Below are 21,212 nucleotides of genomic sequence, written 5' to 3'. Positions count from 1 at the left end.
GTCCCCATTTCCCCACATCCCCATGTTACTGCACTGGGTTCCTGTGGCCCTGTGGCCCCGCTTGCCTGCATCCCCATGTCCCTGTGTCCCCATGTCCCTGCCTCCCCCGTCTCTGTGTCCTCATGTCCCTGAATCCCTGCATCTCTTTGTCTCTGTGTCCCCGCAGCCCTGTGTCCCCATGTCCCCGTCTCCATGTCTCTGCGACCGGGGGCCGCGGAGTCGCCGTGGAGCGACATTGCAGTGACACGGCAGCGACACGGCACGGCTGGGCCGGCCCGCAGCAGCAGCACCCGAACTGCCAGGCTGCAACGGCCCCACGGCCCAGTCCTGGTGCACACACGTGTCGGAGCAGGTATGTGCACACGCCAGACCCTGGTGCACACGCATGTTGGAGGGGGTGCGTGCACTCGCTGGACCCTGGTGCACACGAATGTCAGAGTGGGTGCATGCACACGCTGGACCCTGGTGCACGCACGTGTTGGAGCAGGTGCGTGTGCACGCCGGGGCCTGGTGAACACACGTGCTAGAGCAGGTGCGTGCACATGCCAGGTGCTGGGCGCACACGCACCAGGTCCTGGTGCACGCGCACGCCGGCCCTGCTGCGCGTGCGAGCCGACGCGTGCAGCTGCGCACGAGCGGCTGCCGCCAGGGCCGCTGCAGCCGGCACAGGCGAGGGCTGGCAGCCTCGCGGCCGCAACCCGGGCGCCCGCTGCCGTCGGGCCTTGGCACGCTGCGAAGTGGGGCCGTGCACGCGTGCCCACCGCTCCTGCCCCGCGCTGCGCCCCGTCCCCTGCACCGGCACCTCGCCCCACCGCAAGCGAGCCTTAAGTGGGGTGCCTTGAGCCTGGAGCAAGTCCCGGGCTGGGGACGAGCCGGCCCCCACTGCGGAGCACGATGGCTCCAGACGTCGGATTTGTGCTGCGTCGGTCGCCGAAGCCGCCCGCCTGCGGCGAGGCCAAGGGCGGCCCCCGGCTCAGGGCTTCCCTCCGCCCCGCGGGGAGCAACACGCCGCCGGTCCGGCGGTTGGACGCGCTCGGCGCCCGCGGCTGCAGCTCCCCGACCCGGACACGTCGCGCGCGGGCTGGGCTGGGCGGCTCTTCGCCCGCCGGAAGGGGTTTCTGGTCGTGCTGGGCTGGAGAGCGGAGCCCCGTCTCGGGGCACTCGGCGGCGCAGGCTGCGGCGGACGGAGCCGGGAAAGCGGGATTCGAGGCACCAAACCGCCCGCGCTTTTGCCGCGCGGCGGAGGCTCGGGAGCGTTTTCCCCTTGGGGACAAGGCGCAGGGCAGCGCGCGAAGCGGCGGCAGCAGCCCCCTCCCCGGCCCAGGACCGCGCAGCACCTTAGCGTTAGCTGGAAAACTAAAGCTAAAACCTGCTCGGGCCGTTCGCGGCACAGAGCTGCCCCCTCCGCCTCCCCCAGGAAACCAGCACCGGGCCGAGAAACGGTTCTGCACTTATTTTGTATTAACCATTTATTGTTTGTAATTGCTTTACTCTCACATTACAATCGTGTGTTGGTTTGGTTTTTTTTTTAATTTTTTTTTATTTTAGTTTTTGTAAAATAAATAGAGATAAGTGAACTTTTACGTAGGACGCTCTCCAGATCCTTGGTTAAACTCCATGATTGAATCTCTGCATCAGACCTGTGAAAGCACAGCCCGCGCGCGCACGCGCCTCGACGAAGGCCAAACCGGCCCCGTCGGCTAAACCCCGTCTCCCGGCGGCGGCAGCAGCGGCTGCCGCTCGGCCTCGACGCGTTTTGCCAGGTATTTCTCGTTCCTTAAACAAATACACTGATATAAGTTAAAAATCTACTGTTTGTTTTTAAGCGGGGTATGTTAATCGGTTACAGGTGGACCCCAAACTCGGTGTCAACGCTCGCCAGCAGGGCCCTGGTCAGCCCCGGGCGGCGCGCCGCAGCAGCTCCGAGGGGCAGGCAGAGGCACAGCTCTGTTCGACCATAATTAACTTTTGGTATCTCCAAAGTGGACTTTCGGGTAGTTCACAAAGCCTTTGATTCGTCACCGTGTGCAGGGGCCCGCGGCCCCCTTCGGAGAGGGGGGGCAGCAGCGGTGCTCCAGGGGAAGGCCGCAGCCCCCAGCCTTTGGCATCTCCTCAAGTTCAAGGAGCCTCATCAAAACGAGTGTCCAGAGGTGCATATGGGACTTTGTACTGGGCTGCCCCACGGCAGGCCTGCAACAGCCAGCTGGCCCCTCCCAAGGCTGCTGCACGGGCCACCTGCCTGGACACACAGGAAAACAAAATTATCTGGTATTTAATGAGCAGTGACAAGGTCAGATGCACGCCAGCGGGTGCCACGGCAGAGGTGAAGTTGCCATCCATGCAATAATAAGAGGACGTTTCTCCCCCCGCCACTCCTATGTCCATCACAGTCAGCCTCATCCCTGGCAGCGTTTGCCGGGAGCCTCGGGCAGCCTGCAGACCAGCGGCACCAGCCCAAAGGAAAACGGGGGACTTCTAGGTCTAGCAGGTCCACCTTTGTCACTACAGTGATTTTTGCACAGCGCAAGCTCTGCTCTTCTTGGCCAGCTAAATCGGCCCTAGGCAGCGCTTCACCAAAGAAACCTGCCCTTTGGCTTTGCCCCCCCCCTCCCCTACATCGGTCTCCAGATGCACGACGGATTTCAAGGGACAGAAACATTCATTACAGAGGCCTGGAAGGTGAGGAAGATGGAGCTGGGTTTCCCTACATAGCTGGGACAGCGCGGTTTTGCTTTAAGCAGGATGACCTGCCGTCTGCCCCCTCTTTAGCGATTTTCTCGTGCTCAGACCGTGCGTGGTTTCATGCCCAGCTCTGCAGGGACACACAGACAAGCCACCACCATACACACGTGCGGACACACGATGTTTGTAGCTGCACACGTACAGCGGCAAGTGCACACATACTCATGTCCATCACCTAGCTGAGCGTTAGCAAATTGGAGTGAGATGAAAGGCTGGGGTTTGAGCCCGGAGCCGCCCTTGCTGGCTGTGCAGAGCTTCCAAGCTGTCACCCGTGTTTGTGGAAATCGCTGAGGGCGAGAGGACCGTGACTGCCGAAGTAAACAGTGACTGCGATACCCCAAGTCCTCCGCCCCCCGCACCCGCACCGTGCGCTTGGGTAGAAAGTGGTTATGTTAGTGACTTGCTCCAGGCTTGCTGGGACGTTAGAGATGTCCGGTTCTTTTCTCCCCTCTTTTCCTGGTATGTGCAACTTTACGGCATGGTGGCACCGTGCCCTGCTCCTGTCATCTCCTCAAGCCCCTCTCCTCAGGATCCCTGCTTCCCCTTGCCACCACATCTCCCGACTGATTCTTCGGTCTCTGCTTCCACCGGAGAGGAAACTGCAGAGAGGACAAGGTTCATGCAGAGCAGACATTTTCCTATCTCCTTCTCCCGCGCTCAGGGAGGGCGGGAGCACGTGTATGATCTTGCAGAGGGGCAGCTCGGGTCTCGCTGCCCTGTCGGAGGGATTACTGTTTGGCACAGGCTAGGTAGCAGCTGGAGGGGTCCCATGGTCTGGTCAAACGCACAGAGCTGTAGGTGAGTCCTGACTTCACTCCTTAAAGCAACCTACGCTCCAGCAAAACAAAAACAAAGACTAAAACAAAAAGCCCTTTTCAAGGGTATTGCCTCATCCAGTCCTTCCAAGCTCAGGAGCCGTGTTTCTAACAGAGAAGCCAACCACTGGAAACAAAAATAAAATATTCCTTTTCTGTAGCTTTTAGAGATACAGCTGAAAAAAAAAAAAAGAGATTGTCTCTCCTCCCCTTGTCAAAATCATCAGTAGCTAAGTCAGAAAAAAAAATATGTTCAAGTTATGGGTTGCAGCAGCAGCCAACACTAAACATTCAAGTCGATAATTTCACTATGTACATTATAGGTGAGACACGGCCCTGTCCACTGGGACTCCCTTTCTCCAATGACGCTGCCATGAGCCGTTATCTGATCCGCTTCTCCACTGAGTACACTGAGATGTAGTAGTCATTGCTTCCGACTGCCAGATGAGGCTGTGGAAAGAGAGCAAATCAGGGATAAACGTTCAGGTGTTAGGCAGTAATGAGAGGCGCATCGCAGAGAAACGGTAATGGTCGACATTTTCAGCAGTAACGCCCAGATGCCAGAAAGCTCTTAAGTGCATCTGCCAACGCAGCTCTGACGACATTTCTGCTAGTACCTCCATCGTGTCAGCAAGTTACATGCCCCTGTTTCAGCCAGAGGGAAAAATTATGGTGACTATTAGTTGCCAAACCCTAACATAATTTTTCTAAATGACTGCAAATTTGCCAGTTACGAACAGTGCCCTGGACTGAAAATTAGCATTCCCGCTATTGAGGGGGCCAGGAACAATTTTGCCATGGAGCTCTGGGCTAGACAAGGTTTTGTTTGTTTGCATATTTAAAAAGCAAAACATTTCAAGTGATCAGCCACTTCTGTCTCCATCCCCCACACTGCAGGATAGCAAAATCACTGTTCAGCTTTCTGCAAAGTGACCTTTCAAAACCAACGAGGAGATATGCTTTCCTTTAACCCTGTTGCCTTAAAGATGTAAAGTGTGCATAACCTAGGCAGAAAAATATCTTTCCCGTTCCCAGTCCAGCCAACACCAAATCACAGCCTAGCATATTTCATTCCTCTTCTCCTCCAGGTCCTTTATTATCCCCACTGCTCTTTCCCATTACATATAAGATATTTGTGTTCTCATGTGCAGGTTTCCAACACAACTGCCTGTTTACCTGCCTTCTTTAACCTCCTCCTGTTTTTCCTGTCCGTTCACATCGCTTTTCCAGTCTGTCTCCTTCACTTATTCTCATCTCTGAGCGAGCAGAAGGCCATAATGCGAATGGGCACTTGCCTCCTAACCACATAGTGACCAGATCTTCTCTCTGACCGCTACTGCAGAGCCAGCTCAGCTGTGACACATTTAGAAACTTCCTTTTTACTCTGATTCACTCTATATTTTTTCAGCTTACGTCTTTAATTTTGGCAAAAGTCTTATTTTTTTGACATGCATTTTTTCTGCTGCACAGCATTAGGTCTTCCAATAGCATTACATCCGAGACAGTGTAAAGGCAGCCTCAGAGACACAACGGCGAGCCTACTCTCTGTAAGCACATAAAAAATTTGCAGGCTGGAAGTGCGAGACTGCACCTCTCCCCTCAGCTGCAGTCGAATTCACTTCAGAGAATTTCTGTGGCAAGAACTACGGAGCTAAGCCGGGCTGCCGTCCTGGAGTGACGGAAGGAAACAGGAACAGTATATCAAACCTACTCCAAAGTGAAAACGGCTCAGCGGTTGGGGGTTCTGTGCTACTCTTAGGAGCAGGTCTTAAAACAGCAGCACTGGCGGCATCTCCAATGTGGCCCTGTCTGAAACAGCCTGGAGTACAAGCACTGAAGGACCCGGGCAGCACAGTCAGGCTCAAAGGACCCTCAGAAAACGGGGATGGGGCAGCATCCCTTTGTGCGAGAGGAGTCTCTGCACCTTTCCTTCTGCCAACACTGACATTCACCCAGAAATGCAAATTATAAATTCCAGAATAAGAGAATACAGACCCAGTGAGGATGGAAAGCCAGGCAGCTGATGGCTCCAACTCTTTGTCCCATAAAACCATCGTAGTATTTGATATTGTTGATCAGCTCACCATTTCCATTGTAGATTGCAGTGAACTGATTCATTGAGCCACTGAAAATGAATAAAGAGAACATGGTGTCATTGAGAATGCTCTGGTAACACCGATATTGTTGCTTGCAGCCCCCTTTTCAGTTGCGGAGACCTCAGTTAGCAATTGCAATGAGTTCTTATAAGGGGTGGGGGACTGACTTTAACTCTGACATGGCTGCCTCAGTACAGAGATATTCACAGAACAACTTAACGACAGTTACCTGTTGCACTGCAGGACTGAGACAGAAAACATGGAGAGATGATGTATGCACTCACCGAAAGCGGATTCCCCAAGAACCATGAAGATTTATGGCTGTGGAGCAGGCGCTGGGCCCTGCTCAGAGCCCAAATGTCTTTGAACAGGAATCTGACATAAGGAGTGAAAGACCGTACGCTTTTACTCCAAGTCACCAGTGCAGAGGTTTCACTAACGCATGCAAGGGATAAAATACCTCAGCTGCAAACATGGGAATGAAGCTGCACTGTTCACGGTGAGAATAAGCAGAACAAAACAGAACAAAAAAATCCCCCATGGATAGTGATTGCCGAGATGAATTGTCCTCTATCCACTCAAGGGATGCAAGGGGTGAAACTAGAACTTACCACGCAAAGAGGTTGGCTTGTGGGTGAATGTCAAGAGCCGTCAGCCCTTTGACTATCTGAAGGACCTTCATGGACTCTGGCATCCTGGGGTCAAAGAATCGCACGTCTCCGTTTACACTGCCAACACATGAATTTCACAATGTCAGGCTGTCCCCGACCAGATCCTGCAGCCCAGGAGAGCAAGCCGTACGCCTGTCTGCGTGCTGACCACCTCGACCAGAAAATTAGGATAAAGAAGTGCAGCCCTGCCCTCTCTGTCAGGGTGACTGAATTCCTACTGACGTCACTTATACTCAGTACCATCCGCAAAGCGTTAAGTGCTGTATAAACACCTTGCCTCTGCCCTCAGGAGTAATCCATTATTACTTTTATCACTTACAGCCCGACACCGACTACGAGTGCCTTTACTGTTATGTCATACTCAATACACTGAGTTACATGTCAGACCCAAATTCCTTCTCCTTTTCACAGCAGAAAATTGTATTAGAAAACTCCAACCAGATGGGCTCTGCTGGTACCATCTATTACGCCAACTGTCTGGACACAGATGCACAAGTTCGTGCTGTCCAAAGTACTCTGTGGACCTGGCATAACAAACAGTGCTTCATGCTCAGGCTACGTGTCAATCCTATTAATGACTTTACTCATCAGGGAAGAGAAGGTGGAGAAAGCAATAGTGGCAGTGGGAAGATACTGTGCTTAGTAGATCAAGCACCTTTCAAATACAAATGATTTCTTGTTGTTAAGCGATCTCTGAAATACATCGCTAGAATCAAGTCTATTAGAAGTGAAGAGGGGGCATCCTGTTCTATGTCCCTGGAACAGAAGACTGAAGGTTTTGCTGTGGTACATCTGCTCTTCCGTGCTTCTTAGAAGAGACTTGTTGACCAGTGTAGGAAAAGATAAACAGAAAAGTCTCTTATGGAAACTAAATTCAAAGTCAACTCATCTGATCTTATTCTACTAGTAGAGAAGAAAGGCCTTTGGCAAGACAAACCCTTACAGTATTTTTTTCAAGTCACCGGTGGCCGTATACGACTGTGAATCACTCTACAGAATTAAGAACAAAGCATTAAGATGCATATTTCCTTCAGTCTCTTTATCTCTGGAATTTCTAATAGTGATCAGAAGACTGCTATACAGGATTATTTATATCATTATAAAATGCTGTAATTCCTGCTGTCACATAATTAAATTCAAGACAAGTTACACTTCAAGTGGATTTACATCTTAAAGACTAGACAAAAATATTTTTTGCGAGAGATCAAATACACAGTAAGTTCATTTAAAGCTTTGAATCTTACTAAGACTTGAAAATGGTTCTGAACGTACTGGAAGACCAGGTAAGAGCTTTAAAACGGAAGCCCAGTTCTGTGGTGGGAGGAGCACATACGAAAACACGGTCTTAACAAAGCACGTCCCAGCTGAACAACAACCGGTGCATCAGCTAATATTTAAAACAAGTCAACAACAGCTAAGCTACTAAACCAGGATATTCAGAAGACGTTTAAGGACCTTTTCTCGCAACACTGTACAACTCATAGAAGCAGACCTGCTGATTAACTGGAGGCAATTTTCAAAAGAGAACAGGGAAAGACCCTGTCCCGACATCCCACTTAGCCGCGGGCTATCACTGTAGACAACTAGGAAAGAAGTCCAAGATACATTTGCCAGGTCCCTGTTATCCCATTATCGCACTTCAGTATTTTGGAAGAGCAGCCACTGGTGAAGTGCTGGTAAGTAGGAAAATTCAACGGTAGCACTAGCACACCGATCAAAACCGCTGAGCAAAATATCAAGTGATTAAGCAGTGCCAGCCGGTGGAGAGCAGCAGAACGCCGGCTGGCATCGCCAATCCCGTGTTGTAAACTTCTCTCTCTGGTCCCGATAAAAACTTTCCCTGTGATTCAGCTCCATAAACACCACGATGCCTCGACGTTTCTCAGGACCAGCTATATCCTAACGTTTGTTTTTCTTGGACGCTGCTGTCAACCAAAGGAGAGACTGAACTGGGGGAAACTGAGAGCAGGGTGGCTTGTCTTAACACACCACCTTCCTGTGCGATGGGACTAGACTGGTCTTCTGAACGGCAGTAGGGTCTCCTACTTTTCCAGTCGTGAGCAAAGGCACCGTTTGCTGAGAAGGGCACTGAGGAGATGAAAAAACGAGCCTTCAGACAGGGGCTGGCCAAGCACACAGGCCTGACCCCTGGGACGGCTGAAGGAGATTACAGAGAGGAAGATTAAAAACTGTAATATGTGAGCTTGACAAATCTGGCAGCTGCATCACTTAAGCCCCTTTCCGAAAAATCTTGATAAATTTGTGCTGGCCCCTCCCCCTCTTCAGGAGTGTTCTACATCCCAGAATATTACGTTTCGTTTTCAGTCTGTAATCAAGAAAGAGAGCCTCTCTGTGTGCAAACAGCGGCTTTGCGACAATAAATTATATTCTGCCGTTCTTTAATGGCCAAATAAATATATGCTGCTCTCTGCTCAGTATTTACCAGGCGGCAGAAATGGATTTATGTGTACAAAATTGCTAGACGGTGAAGTAATCCCACACAGCAATATGCCCAACAGATGCAACATAAACCTCCCTCCCGCTCGCGCTCCATCTCCTACGACCCCACCGCGCTGCTGGCAGCGAGGAAGGACACCCACAAGACGCAGCGCGTCTAGCTTAGGCTCACGGCTCGCTCCGTTCCTCCCTCACACACCTCGTGAGAGTAATTTCAGCAAAGCTGCCTCGGCGTTTACTCCTAAACCTCCCTAACGGGCTTCCAAGGAAAGCTTCACCGCTCTTTTTGCCTTCTCTCCACCAAGTTTGGAGCAGGAGTCGACTACCGAGGCAAACGTCAAGACGCCCTCGACGTCAAGCTTTACCCTCCTAGCTCTCAATATACCAGAGGCAGATTTCAGAGAGAAAAGCAAATGGCGTTTAAAAGAAAACAGCTCAAGCAGTAAAAGCCCTTTTTACCTGACACTCATGATGTTGCCCTCGGGATGTTTCTGCAGGTAGGCTTTCACCACCCAGGCTGTGTGCTCGCGGTAGGTCATGACGCGGCTGAGGGACAGGGAGAGAGGAGAGTCGTTTCCAAGGGGAAGAGGAGGAAACGCGAGGACGCCCCCCGGGCTTTGGAGAACAGGCAAAGCTGGTGGCTTTGGGCCTCCTCTCTGACTTTATACGGGGAGGGGGAAGGGTCTTCCTCCACCTGCAGACTTTGCCGCTGAGTTAGGGGCAGGATATGGTCTCTCCCAAAGGGCTCGGCAAGGCCCTGAGAAGCCTGGGCACCCAGCAGGCTCTGAGCCAGGCTGGGAGGGGAGGACACCTCGCGGAGCGAGGCTCGGATCGCAGCACGATGAAGGCCGCAAACGCGCTCACTGAAACAGGGACGTTTTTTCCAGTACGATATTTCAGTCACCGAAGCCAATGTCAAAATCGATAAATTCCCTGTGGGCTTTGGGCCTTTAAACCGTGGAGAGTTGAAGGGACGGGGACCCCGGCGGGCGGGGGGACGGGGGCACCGTCCTTACCATTCGCTCAGAGCCATCCTCCTGTCGAACACGCGGATGGAGCCGTCGCCCAGCCCGGCCACGATCAGCGAGCGGTGCGAGTCGCACGAAAGGCTGGTCACGCAGCTGTCGGCGCCCGTGGGGATGTCCTGGGGGCAAAGCACGCACAAGGCAAGCTCAGACCGTGACGCGTCTTCGAGTCTACGGCCCAGAAGAGGAGAAGGCGCTGGAGTCGACGTGAACATCTCTAGCAGGGAGGGGAAGCTTTCTGCTGGGCCCAGACGCGAGAGAGCAGCGATCCTGGGGGGACTATGGTCACCGCAGCCGCAGTTCCCAAAGCTTATCCCAAACTCCCAGACCCAGAGGAGGAATTCCAGCCAAACGAGTGCTGTTAAAGACCAGCTTTTGCAAATCATTCAGCTTTATAAACCAAAATCAAGGTGAGGTCTATTTTAGGAAGGAGGAATTAGTATTATTCTCTGGTAAAAATACCTAACTAGTTAAAATAAATGGCCAGAGGAATTGTTTCTCCATAAACCATCTTTGCTGTGTGCAAGTTGTAAATGCTACTGGGATGGCAGGATGAGCAGTAAGTATCTGGAAGAGACACGCTATATGAGAAAGCAAAACTCATAGTGGTGTATATAAACACGCATATAAAACCAAACACAGAGTATGCTTCAAGCAATACCATCCCTGCAAAACCCTGCTGAAGGAACAAGACTGCAAGGTATTAGCTCTTTTTGTGCCTCAAAGGAACCCCCAAATAAGTTCTGGGAAGTTATTTGAAAGCCTCTTACAGAAGAAGCTTTAAAAAAAAATCCAAAACAGTAGAATGCAAAACAGATCAAATAATAGATTTATTCGGAGAAATATTTCCTAGTCAGCAAACCCAGGTCTAAGTGGTACAATAGCAGACACTGGCCGTGGAGAATCCCTAGCAGTAACACATACATTAGAAGAATAGCTTTGTACAACAAGTCTTTTCATTTCACAGCGCTGTGCGGGACAAAAACCATATTTGCCCCCTGGAAACAATAAAATGATTTTTTGCCCTTTAATGATGATTGCAGCCGTTTCAGGTAATGAGCTCCATTTCTTTCAGTTTCATTTTTTTTAGCACTGAGCTCCTTTCCTCCCTTCAGCAGAATCACCCCTCGGTCTCTGCAGAGCCCCTCTGCTTTGGCACAAACGGGCCAAGTTAAAGAGCCCTGGGACCAGCTCCTGCAGCGCCTCCCACAAGGTCTACGTCCAAGGAGGGCGATTCGGCCCGCCAGGCCCAGGCAGAGAGCCAGTGACAACCCTGAGGTTCGACTGTCTGACCGTGACCTCTCTTTTCTCCACGGACAGCGCAGGAAGCCACGTCCAGCAGCCCTGGGGCGCTGGCAGTTGTGAAACGGTTCTGGTGCTCGTGGACAGCCTTGTAACAAACATGCAACTCTTAGCCAACACAGTGAGCTGCCTGGCTACCATGCAGTGCCACAAAGCCACTTATGCAAAGTGAAGTGAGCCAATGCTGTGCCACCCCTCAAGCCCCGCTGTAGGACCTTGGGGCAAGGAGAGTATCTCATTAGAAGCCAGATACTGCATATGTTTAAAAAAAAAACAACATGGGAAAAGACAACTGGAGCTTGCAAGGACAGCTGTGCTGTGAACAAGTCTTGCATTCCTACTCCAATGCTGCAACTTTCCCCCTCTTTTACTTGCTAAAAGCAAAGGAATTTCTTGAAATAATGTCTACAGCTGTTACGAAGAAAAACAGTTTCAATTAAAAAGGGTGAAAACTAAGCAACGTTTTGAAAATAGGATAACAATCAAAGCGGTACTTTAGAACTGCATTAGCTAATTTCACACTTCCATCCTATTTTTGCTTCTGTGCATATTCACCTTTCTTAGTTGCTATGCACAGTCTTAGCTGAGTGAAGTAGCTGTTCGCTAGAGGCACCTAACTTTAGGGGCTGTGTTTGGATAGTTACTCTAACTGCCTAAAACCAGATCCTGCCTTTGAAGCAGGAACAATCAGCTGAAGTGAAAATGAAGTCCTTGCTTCTTCAGCTACAAACAAAGCGCTTCCAGAGATGCGCTTTCAGTAGTTCAAAGAGTGGGGAGGCAGCTTTTTTAGCTTGGATGACATAGCTTCCCTGCTCTGTGCTGAATTTCAGCTTTCCAGTGTTACTGAGTCAGGAAGTTTCAATCACTTGAATTTCAACAAAACCAGTCTTTGCAATTAAAAAAGAAACACCATGTTTTTAGATAATTCCAGTACAATCATTAATCATCATCATTTAGAAGATTTTCACCTCCCGAATTTTGATGTTCCCTAATTTACATAGGAAAAATAATAGGCAAAAGTAATTAAGATAAACTTAATTATGCTACATTGCAGGGTCAAAGTGTCATAATTAATGTTCATCCAGGGTTAATTAATTTCTAGAAGCTTTGAAGACTTCCTTTTTTCTCCAGCATGGTGACTTCATTCTGACAGACCTGCTGCTTCTCCTTACAATTCCTAAAAACATTATTTGACTACAATCAACATGAATGCTTGCTCTGTCTTTTCCCCGTGACACTGCACGGGAAGTTATGCATGCCTTACGTACCACCTCCCTTTAAAGGCGAGATGCACTCGGTTCTGGAGATAACAGCGAGCTGCAGAGCATTGCCAGCAGCTCCCCAGCTGGAAGCAGAGACTTTGAGGGAGCCCTCAGTAGCCTCAGGGACATTGTCGGTGCTTCGGTACCTGGCCCCCACAACACCGGGCAAACTGCTGCTCTGAGTCACGCTGGCCTCAGCTGGCTGTAATCCCACTGCCTTCACTTGGCCACTTGGCCAATGCAAGGTTAGGAAACACCTCGTGTCTCCATCCTGCTAAGCATTCAGGCCCCAATTCAGGAAGGGAACTAAACAGATGTGTGAGTACTTTTGGCGTGAACCACGCTTTCCTGAAGACAGGAGGTATGAGGGTAGTGTTGTTCCGTAATTAGCTCTGTTTGCTTCCCAGAGATTTAGAGAGATGGTAGCAGTAACTCTGACTGTGCTTACCACCTATCCCACTCACCGCTTAATTTCCTCAAGATTTTTTTATACTATTTCACTAACGTATTCATACAAAAAACGTGTCAGCGGCCTCTTGCCTGTTCCTGCGTTGCACAGACCTCACCTCTTCCAAGCACTATCACACACCGTTCAGAATACCAGCAGCGACTTCCAGGAAAGATCTGAAATGCTATCTAAATGTTTGTGCATTTTTATGTATCTTGTAACGTGATTCTGAGGCTGGAAAGCAGGAGATTCAGAACTAGGTACCTGTCAGCTCTTCACAGACAAATTCTCAGATCCTTTGGCTGTGCACGTGATAACTCAATGCATGAGATGTGGGCTGGGAGTTTGCTAGGAGACCGGTACGTTCAGCCATAGGGGAAAGTAAATGGGACAAATACACAGGTGTTACCTGTACTTTCATTTCCCGATCTGTGTCCCAGATCCGGATTATCCTCACATCTCCAGATGTCATAAGGAGCCCCGTTTCTTGCTCCCAGTCGACTACCATTCCTGCTCCTAAGAGAAAACACAGGCAGGACATGCAGATTATTTTCCACACCAGCACAGGCAGAGCAGGACTGAGCAGAACACCAGGTTTTGTGATCTCATGTTACAGAACGCTATCATCGTTAGAGGAAATTTAAAATTACATATACACACACATCCATACATCCTCCAAATGGGATCAGATCAGTTGGTCCTGGTTTTGGGTCCATCTTTTACTTCTTGGGGAGCTTAAATGCTTAGAAAAGTCAAGGTCTAGGTGGTCTCTACAGGCAGGTGAGTATAGTCTTCTTGGCACTTTGGGAAACTACCTACTACTTGGGGATTTCCATGGGAGTCCTAATAAATTATCCACCACCTTATGAGAACATCAGACTAAATGACGATTGCCGCTGACATGTAGCATGACCGGAGACCCTCTGGATTATCATGACTTCTTATTCTAATGGAAGCAGGTAGCTAAGAGGAAACGTTTCTAAACAACGAATAGTAAAGTCATTGCTGTAAGATACTGAATTAAATAGCTTGGTAGACTAAAAAAACATTTGCTATATGGACAGAGAAGGAAGAGACCAATCTGCAATTACACTAGCTAAAATACATTTACAAGAGCTCTTGATCCTCATCCTTGGGGGCATAAGCTGACTGCTAGCCGAAGTCTAGAAGAAAGACCCATCCATGCTGTAAGAGAATTACAAGGGATTTTCTATCCCTGAAAGACCTGACATGGGTACCTGCTTACAGACAGGTTGGCAGACTGTATGAAATAATGAACCTTCTTGGTACGGCAATTTCTAGAGGAAAAAATAAGCGCATTTCACCTCTTTTCCCAGTGTGGGGATTAAACGTCCAAAAGCCACGGAACGAGCTGACTTTCCTAAGCACAGAGCACACAAGGATCAGAACGAAACAGATACTTTGGCCTTAGGAAATAGCTGGCAATGAAATCCCTAATTGGCAGGGGTAATCTCCAAGGTACAATTCTTGCACATTTAATTAGAAGGGACCTCCTTGCACCACCGATGTGCTGCCTGCACAGCACCTAACTGCTTTGCTTTCAGCACAGAGCTGTATACCACTTATCTTTTTCTTCTTACACTGGAAAGGCTGACTAACCCCAAATCTGTAGATTTTGCAGGGAGATTTTTATTCATACACTAAAAAAACCCAAAAAACAGAAGCTCTACACAGGGAACCTGAAAAGGATTTCAGTTTTTGCATGTTTGCTTTCATTTTCTTGCACAGGGTTGTGCAAGACAGAAGCAGTAGCTTCCTTCCTTTCAGAAGCACTGCTTTACTGTCTCTTCTGTGCCAAATTGAGATTCTGGTGCTGAAGGAAAGTATTTTATAAGCACATACAACTTGGCGTCGGAAACTGCTCTGCAGCACACGAGGACCGCAGGCAGGCTCACCACTTGGAGCCATTCACCGTGGCCTTTGTTGGGGCTCCCGCGTTTCCGCTCCACAAACTCTCCCAGGAGAAATGCACAACTAGCTTGTCCAAAACGAGCGTACTCCTAAAGAATTAGCCCCAGCAGGAAATTTAAACATCCTACAACATGCCTTTTGTCACTAAAGGACTGTAAGTACTTTTTGCCAGACGAGACATCTTTACCATTGCTGCTTGGGTACGAAGGAAACAAGTAGAGGCACCCTATAAACACCAAGCTAGCTTCGAAGATGATGAAACGACCTTGCTTTATACAGATCCCAGTACAATGTTTTGCCTGTCTCCCCCTCCTAAGCATTGCATCCAAGCCGCTTCCTGATCTTGCTGCATACCATTGAGAAGATAACTGACACTTATTGACAGTCTTTCATCTTACTGCAGGAAATTCAGGACTCTCAACTAAGCTGAGAGCTTGTATCTTTATCTTGCGAGTCAAATTGATTGCTACTTCGGATTGCCTGGCAGCTCGGAGGGCTGCTGGAGATCTGAGGCAAACAAGCAGGCAGTGATTTAGATGATAAACATCACCAAAGTGTTTTCATTTGTCATCTTGTTTATGGCCCATGTGACAAGATAAAACTGGCAGGCTGAGATAGATATTGCTATTACCATCGCTGATGGAGTTAAATAGGCAATGTGCTCTTAGGCAGTTTTAAAGCTCCCAATTTTCCAGTTACATCCCCCAGTTTGAAGACAATCATTTTCCTCAGTTTGATCAGTAGCAGCAATCCCCAGCCGGGGGGGGGGGGTCCAGAACTCTATTCTGCGGAGGGGGGCAGAGAGATGGTGATTTCAGAGTTATGACTGGCATTGTTGGTGCCACTGGCGTCTAAGCTTGTTTCGGTGTATCTGTGGGGAATTTAATCACCGAGAATATTCAGAAATGAAATCCAGAAGGCTGGGAAAATTTCATGGAGGGAAGAAGCCACAGAAGAGTTTCACTTTACATAAAACAGCACAGAGATCTCTTCTGAGAAAATACCGGATAGAAAGAACAAAAATTCAGCCCTAAAAGAGGAACCGAAAGAGACTCCATGGTTAGAGAGAAAAAGGGGAAAAGCTTCATCGCATGGAGGAAGAAAGCAGACTGCCCCACATAGGAGAGTTCTCGCTCCTTGGCAGCTCAAAACTTAGTACTGGAGCATCCTGGTGTACGGTACAGCTCACGGTCTTACAGGAAGACTATTCTTCTTCTGCCTTTCTTATAAAAACTTTAGTAGTCTGTATAACTGATACCTCTGCTTGCTGAAGAGGCAAGTGCAGCATTTTAATAATCACCTAACCTGAGACCTTCTCTTGCTCTTGTCAGCTTTCCTATTCTCTCAAGGAAACATGAAATGCCATTTTTGCTTCTTCAGATCCACAGTGCTCAAGGGCGGACTAATTTGCATCTGAATATGGGATGCTCATATTGCTCCAAACGATCCAGGCATGAGAAATAAGAAAATATTTGCATAAAATCAACAGTGAAGGAGAACTCCTGGCACCTTCCTCGATGGGAAACACCTGCAGCCCAAGAACCGTTCAAGGTCTTGTCTGCAGAGGTCGCACCCGCGCTGAACACCAGCCGCTCCTGCCGGGGAATCCTGCTCCCAGCCTCCCTCCCGGGCTGCCGCAGACGGCTGCGGCTGGGGGGATGCGAGAGAGGCTTAGAGGATGCCCCTTTCAAGGAAATGGGATAAGGAAAGGGGAAAGGAAAAGCCTGGCTTGCAACTGGAAATGCTACACTAGAATTCAAATCTGTGTTGAAAAAAAAACAAAAGCCTTTGTGTGTACATTTAACTTATTCAGCAGCATGTAACAGGGAAGGCTTCTCTTGACTGTGAAACGTTAAATTCAAAGACGATTCTCACAGTATGAAATTAAACAGAAACAGCTGAACTATTTCTATGTACTAGAGGCTTAAGGGCAAACATGTTTTCATGGTGGAAATGACAGAGTATTGGCTCATGTTTATATGTTAAATTCCCAGTTCTTTAGGATGAGAAGCAAATGTGGGACTTAATACTAACTATCATTTCCTTTTTAATTAACAGAGGTCCTTCTCCAGGATGTTACAACTGAGAGTGCAGCTCACCTGCTGTGTTTTGGCTTGCAGGTCTGGCATGTAAGACGCTTCTCGGCCTTATTCTTGCAAAGGGTAATATATTCTGCAAGCGCATGCAGTCTCAGCTCCACGGGCGAGCCCTGTAGCAAGATTCATGCATTACCCGCCACCCGACTTCCAAGCTCCCGCCTGCTTACAGAAGTGGAGCAAACAGAGGGAATGCTGTGACACAAATGCAACCGCCTGATAAAGGCTGGCAGGGAACGGTAGGACTCTCAGACGCCAGTGAACTGCAGCACCAGGCGCCCTGACAACACTGTTCCTTTAGGGTACCATTAGTTAAGATTAAATTTTTTCTGTAAGGAATTCTTGGGGAACAAGCAAATCTTCCACAGCTTAGGGAAAAAAAAAAATTTAAGGCTTTTTCTGTTGAGCCTTTTCATACAGGTACTTGCAGTTCTGGATGATGTGAGATGATAGACAGGCAGTGCATATCAACAGCCATTCTTGAAGCTGTAACTTTCTAGGGCTGTTCCCTGCAGGACTCCCCCTGAAAATCAGATATTTGTCTCGATGGGATAGTTCCTTGTATAAATTTCAATAAATAACACCGGTGTTGAAAGCAGCTGCATTTTGAGTGTCTGCACTTATTTTTATCGTGACTGGAACACGGCCAACCTGTACTCGGCATTTCAATGAGATCAGAAATACCGACACGGGCTACAATATAAAAGCATCTCAGATTCTGACTGATGATTTTTTAATCATGGGCCCTCCTGGTTAAGCAATGAGGCACATCTCTGTTTTAATTTCCAGGACGCAGTGGGAGGGTTGTATGACCTCACTCTTCATTAATTTCTACAACACACCTTCAGAAAGTGTCACTCTTTTCGTGCCAAGGACGATGCACAGTAAGAGAAAAGAGTGTCTGTTACTCTGGGAATCCAATTGAAAGAACCCAAAACCCTGGAGATGCAACTCCAATTATTTTATTTCAATTAAAAAAATCTGACCATAACGTAAGGTGGTTTTCTCTAATGTGTTCCTAAAGAAAAAGATACTAACTCTTGGGAGATGTGGAGAGATTCACTTCACTTCTCTCTCTCTCTCATTCTTCAGTATAAACTCCTTTAAATTTTATTTTGAAGCCTTCTCTCTGCCAAGGCTCCTCTTTCTGTTGAAGCTGCCCCATACTCAGCTCTGCAGCTCCCCAGGAAATTCCCCTTCCCGTCGGTCGCTAACTTTTCTCTTAAGAACGGCCAAGGGCTGCTCTCCAGCCTTCCCCTCCGCACTGCTCACTTCTGCCAGAAGAGCTGGGATCACTAAAGGCAGAGCAGAGCCTCCGGAGGGCAAGGTCCTGCTTTTTCGCAGAGCTGATATTTGACAATTTTCACTTTGTCTTGGAAGCCCCAGGAGAGCAGGAAGGAAGCAGAAAACTGGCACGTATGCGCTTATTTTTTCTTGCTTGGCACAAGCAGAAACTTTCTGGAGGTACGAGAGATTACGGCTGTTTTCACACCAGAACCAACAACCCCCCCGAGACAGCGATGGATAGAGGTGGGCACAGGTCAGACATATTAGCTTGTTAACACCGCCTCCTCCTGCCTACCGCGCAGGCAGTGCCGCGACGGGAGGCGACGCTGCGGTGAGCCGAGACGCCGAGCGCGCCGGGTGGGAGAGCGGGAGCAGCCCAGGCAGAGGGCAGCACCCACGCGGCGCTCCAGGCTCCCGTCCCGCCGGCCGGCCCCGCCGCAGGCTGCTCCCCCTTCACCCGCAGCTCCTGGGATTCAGCGCCGACTTGCACGCAGCCGCCTGCTATGACCTGGACAATTTTGCCGTGGGTCTCTCTCGAATTGCCCCGAGCTGTGTTGCAGCGGTGCCTAGAGGCTCTTGCCTCAGGCCAGCAGCCAGTGATGCCAGAACGAAGAGACGGTCCCTATCCCGCACTTGGAAAAAGCTCCCCACGGAAGCTGAGGCAATGAGAACAGATTTTTGGTGCTTTAGTGAAAAAATAAGTACATTTTACATGAATGTAGCTGATGTATTTTGCTGTCAAACAAATGGTTAATCTTACACTTTTCCAAGGCTTCTTTGGTCAGGCAGAAGGAATCCTTTTGCTGCATTTTGCCCTAGGTGAATGCCTGGCCAGAAGATGCTGGTGATTTTTTTTTTTACTGGTTCACAGTTATTTGTGTGCTTGGGACAGAGCGCTGACTGTTTAGCATCAGCAGTATTGATCCTGCGCAGGAGTGGCTGGTATTTCCTTAAACTGCTCTGAAGCCCACTTTGCTGAACAGGGAATTCCCTGCAGCCGAGTATTGCTAATTTTAGCATTTTGATTTGCCAGCGGGTTTTTGAGCGAAATGCAGAGCCAGAAAGCTAACAGCAACACACCAGCTTTGCTCAGTGCTCTCCCAGCGTTTTGTCTCTGAACAGCAAGAGATGTGCAAAGGCCTCAAGTTACAGAGCTCTGAATCACACACCAGCGCAATCATCTTTGTTCTGTTAATCACCACAGACACGCTCAGCTCTTATCAGCCAGCAAATGGTAATAACTGATGAAGAGCCCAGGAGGATTACGTCAGCGCTCGCACCCGCGTATGTGCATACACGCAGAGACGCCCTGACACATTCGCCATCTGCTTCCCCCAAGACCTCCGCGGCGGCAAAGGGGGTCAGGCTCGGGAGCGATGCAGGCACTGCACAGCTCCCGCTTCTACGCAGGAAGGTTGGAGGGTTTTATTCGTCTTCCTTCCATATAAAAGAACAGAATTTGTAAAATGTATTAGGCATACCCTTGCCAAAAGACTAAATCCACTCTTCTAAGCCTCACAGGAAAGATTCATCAGCTGCTCCTTTTCAAATGATCTTTAGAGTAAAACTGTATTGCAACTAAAACCTAACAAAATTCGCGTTAGCTTAACGGCTGCTCGCATTTGGAACCTGTTGTTTGAGTTCTTTTGTCCAAGGACGCTTTGAAATCTTCCTAGAAAGAAGATTGGTATGTCCCAGAAAACCACCCATACTTGCTCTCACTGCAGAAAACTCGGCGAACGTTACGTGAATCTCCTGCCCTTTCCTTCAGTGGTTGGCTGAGCTTGCGTGGAGAGCGCGAGACTCCCTCACTACACTTCCCACCGCTGTTACAGACACATACACAAGGCAAGGAATGGGGAGAGGTAGAAGCAGCAAAGCTTTCCAGGAACAAAAAGGACCCAGCAGTCATTCAAAACCATGCCAAAAAAAACAACCAACCAACCAACCAAACAGAAGTCGGACAAGGAGGTCCTTCCCACCCCAGCTGGTCATAGGTAACAGGAAAGAAAGCACTCACCTCCCTGTTTACTTCTGTCAAGATAGATTGAAACCCTTCGGGCCAGACCTGTGAGAAGACAGGGATTAAGGGGTTGACGCTAAGGGTAAGTTGGTCAGCCAGAGCAAAAATAAATCTTAAAAAAAGGATTAGAAAAAGCAACTCAAAGCAAAGGGAAAAAACATAACAGAGAAGCAGCAGTACCAAGAGCAGCACATGCCTCCGACCAGAGAAAAGGGTTCAATCACCGAACCTTTTCCTAGGAAGCCATCGCCAGTGGTGCTTGTCACGTGTGAAGTGAATACTCTGGCTGGCTGACAGCAGCACAGATCTGACTATTAAATTTCCTCTTGAACCAGGAGACTATCCTTTGTATAACCTGGTCCCCGCTCTGAAGTGCAATGTATTGGGCAGTGACAGACGGAAATCCAGATAACTCCCGGCATCTGCACACATCAAACCAGGGCACAAAGTTGCTGTCATTAAAGGCTTGGGCTCATGCAGCTAGTGCACGGGCTCTTCTGCTCCATATTGCAACAGATAGCTCACCAGCACTCAGGGGGTGCAAACAATTTATAGGTGCTCCATTTAAACAACCCTTAAATGGGAGGTTAGCTACCAAAACAGATTCATTTCTAGCCACTGTAAACCTGCAGGTAGTAAGAGAACACTGCAGCAGGCAGAAAACGGGGAAATGAGATATGGCTCTGGGTAACCCTGGAAAATCCTGCACGAGCAACTCCAGGTTCCCACCATTGGTTCCTGCCAATCTGTTAGGCCTTTCACTGGCCCTCCTTTAGAAGTGACACACTGGCTGTCTTTGCTAAATTGGACAAAGAAAAACAACGCAGACTTATGCAAACAGCACACGGAAGGAACTGGGAAGGGAAACCTGAGCAGACAGTAGTTGGTAACTCTGAAGCAGCTAGCTACACTTCTGTATTTCTCCAAATTCCAGCGCTGTCATGCTTTAAAGAGCAATGATGCTCCGATTGGCTTATTTGTTTTCCTCCGTCACAAAGGGACGATACAAAAATTGCAATTTTGTTCGGAAGCATGCGCATGACCACTTGTCTTCAG

General features: G+C 49.0%; 1 protein-coding gene across 4 annotated transcripts in view; it reads right to left on the bottom strand.

Moving 5' to 3' along the window:
- Positions 1 to 1,447: 1,447 nt before the first annotated feature.
- RPTOR (regulatory associated protein of MTOR complex 1) overlaps positions 1,448 to 21,212 on the bottom strand; it is a 175,905-nt gene continuing 156,140 nt past the window's right edge. For 2 of the 4 annotated variants that reach the window (XM_068913312.1, XM_009682674.2), the window contains 7 exons: positions 20,154 to 20,201; positions 13,228 to 13,334; positions 9,798 to 9,925; positions 9,241 to 9,327; positions 6,265 to 6,381; positions 5,553 to 5,682; positions 1,448 to 4,007 (listed from right to left, as the gene is read on the bottom strand). In XM_068913312.1, the coding sequence (XP_068769413.1) occupies positions 3,939 to 4,007; positions 5,553 to 5,682; positions 6,265 to 6,381; positions 9,241 to 9,327; positions 9,798 to 9,925; positions 13,228 to 13,334; positions 20,154 to 20,201 (686 nt within the window). In that variant the 3' untranslated portion in view covers positions 1,448 to 3,938. The remainder of the gene's footprint in view (positions 4,008 to 5,552; positions 5,683 to 6,264; positions 6,382 to 9,240; positions 9,328 to 9,797; positions 9,926 to 13,227; positions 13,335 to 20,153; positions 20,202 to 21,212) is intronic. The other 2 variants (XM_068913311.1, XM_009682675.2) reach the window with 1 other exon arrangement.

This window comes from Struthio camelus, chromosome 19 (genome assembly GCF_040807025.1).
Source record: "Struthio camelus isolate bStrCam1 chromosome 19, bStrCam1.hap1, whole genome shotgun sequence".
In the NCBI taxonomy this organism is placed as follows: domain Eukaryota; kingdom Metazoa; phylum Chordata; class Aves; order Struthioniformes; family Struthionidae; genus Struthio; species Struthio camelus.
The sequence above is the reverse complement of the archived record's forward strand: the minus strand, read 5'-3'. Positions and strand labels throughout refer to the sequence as shown.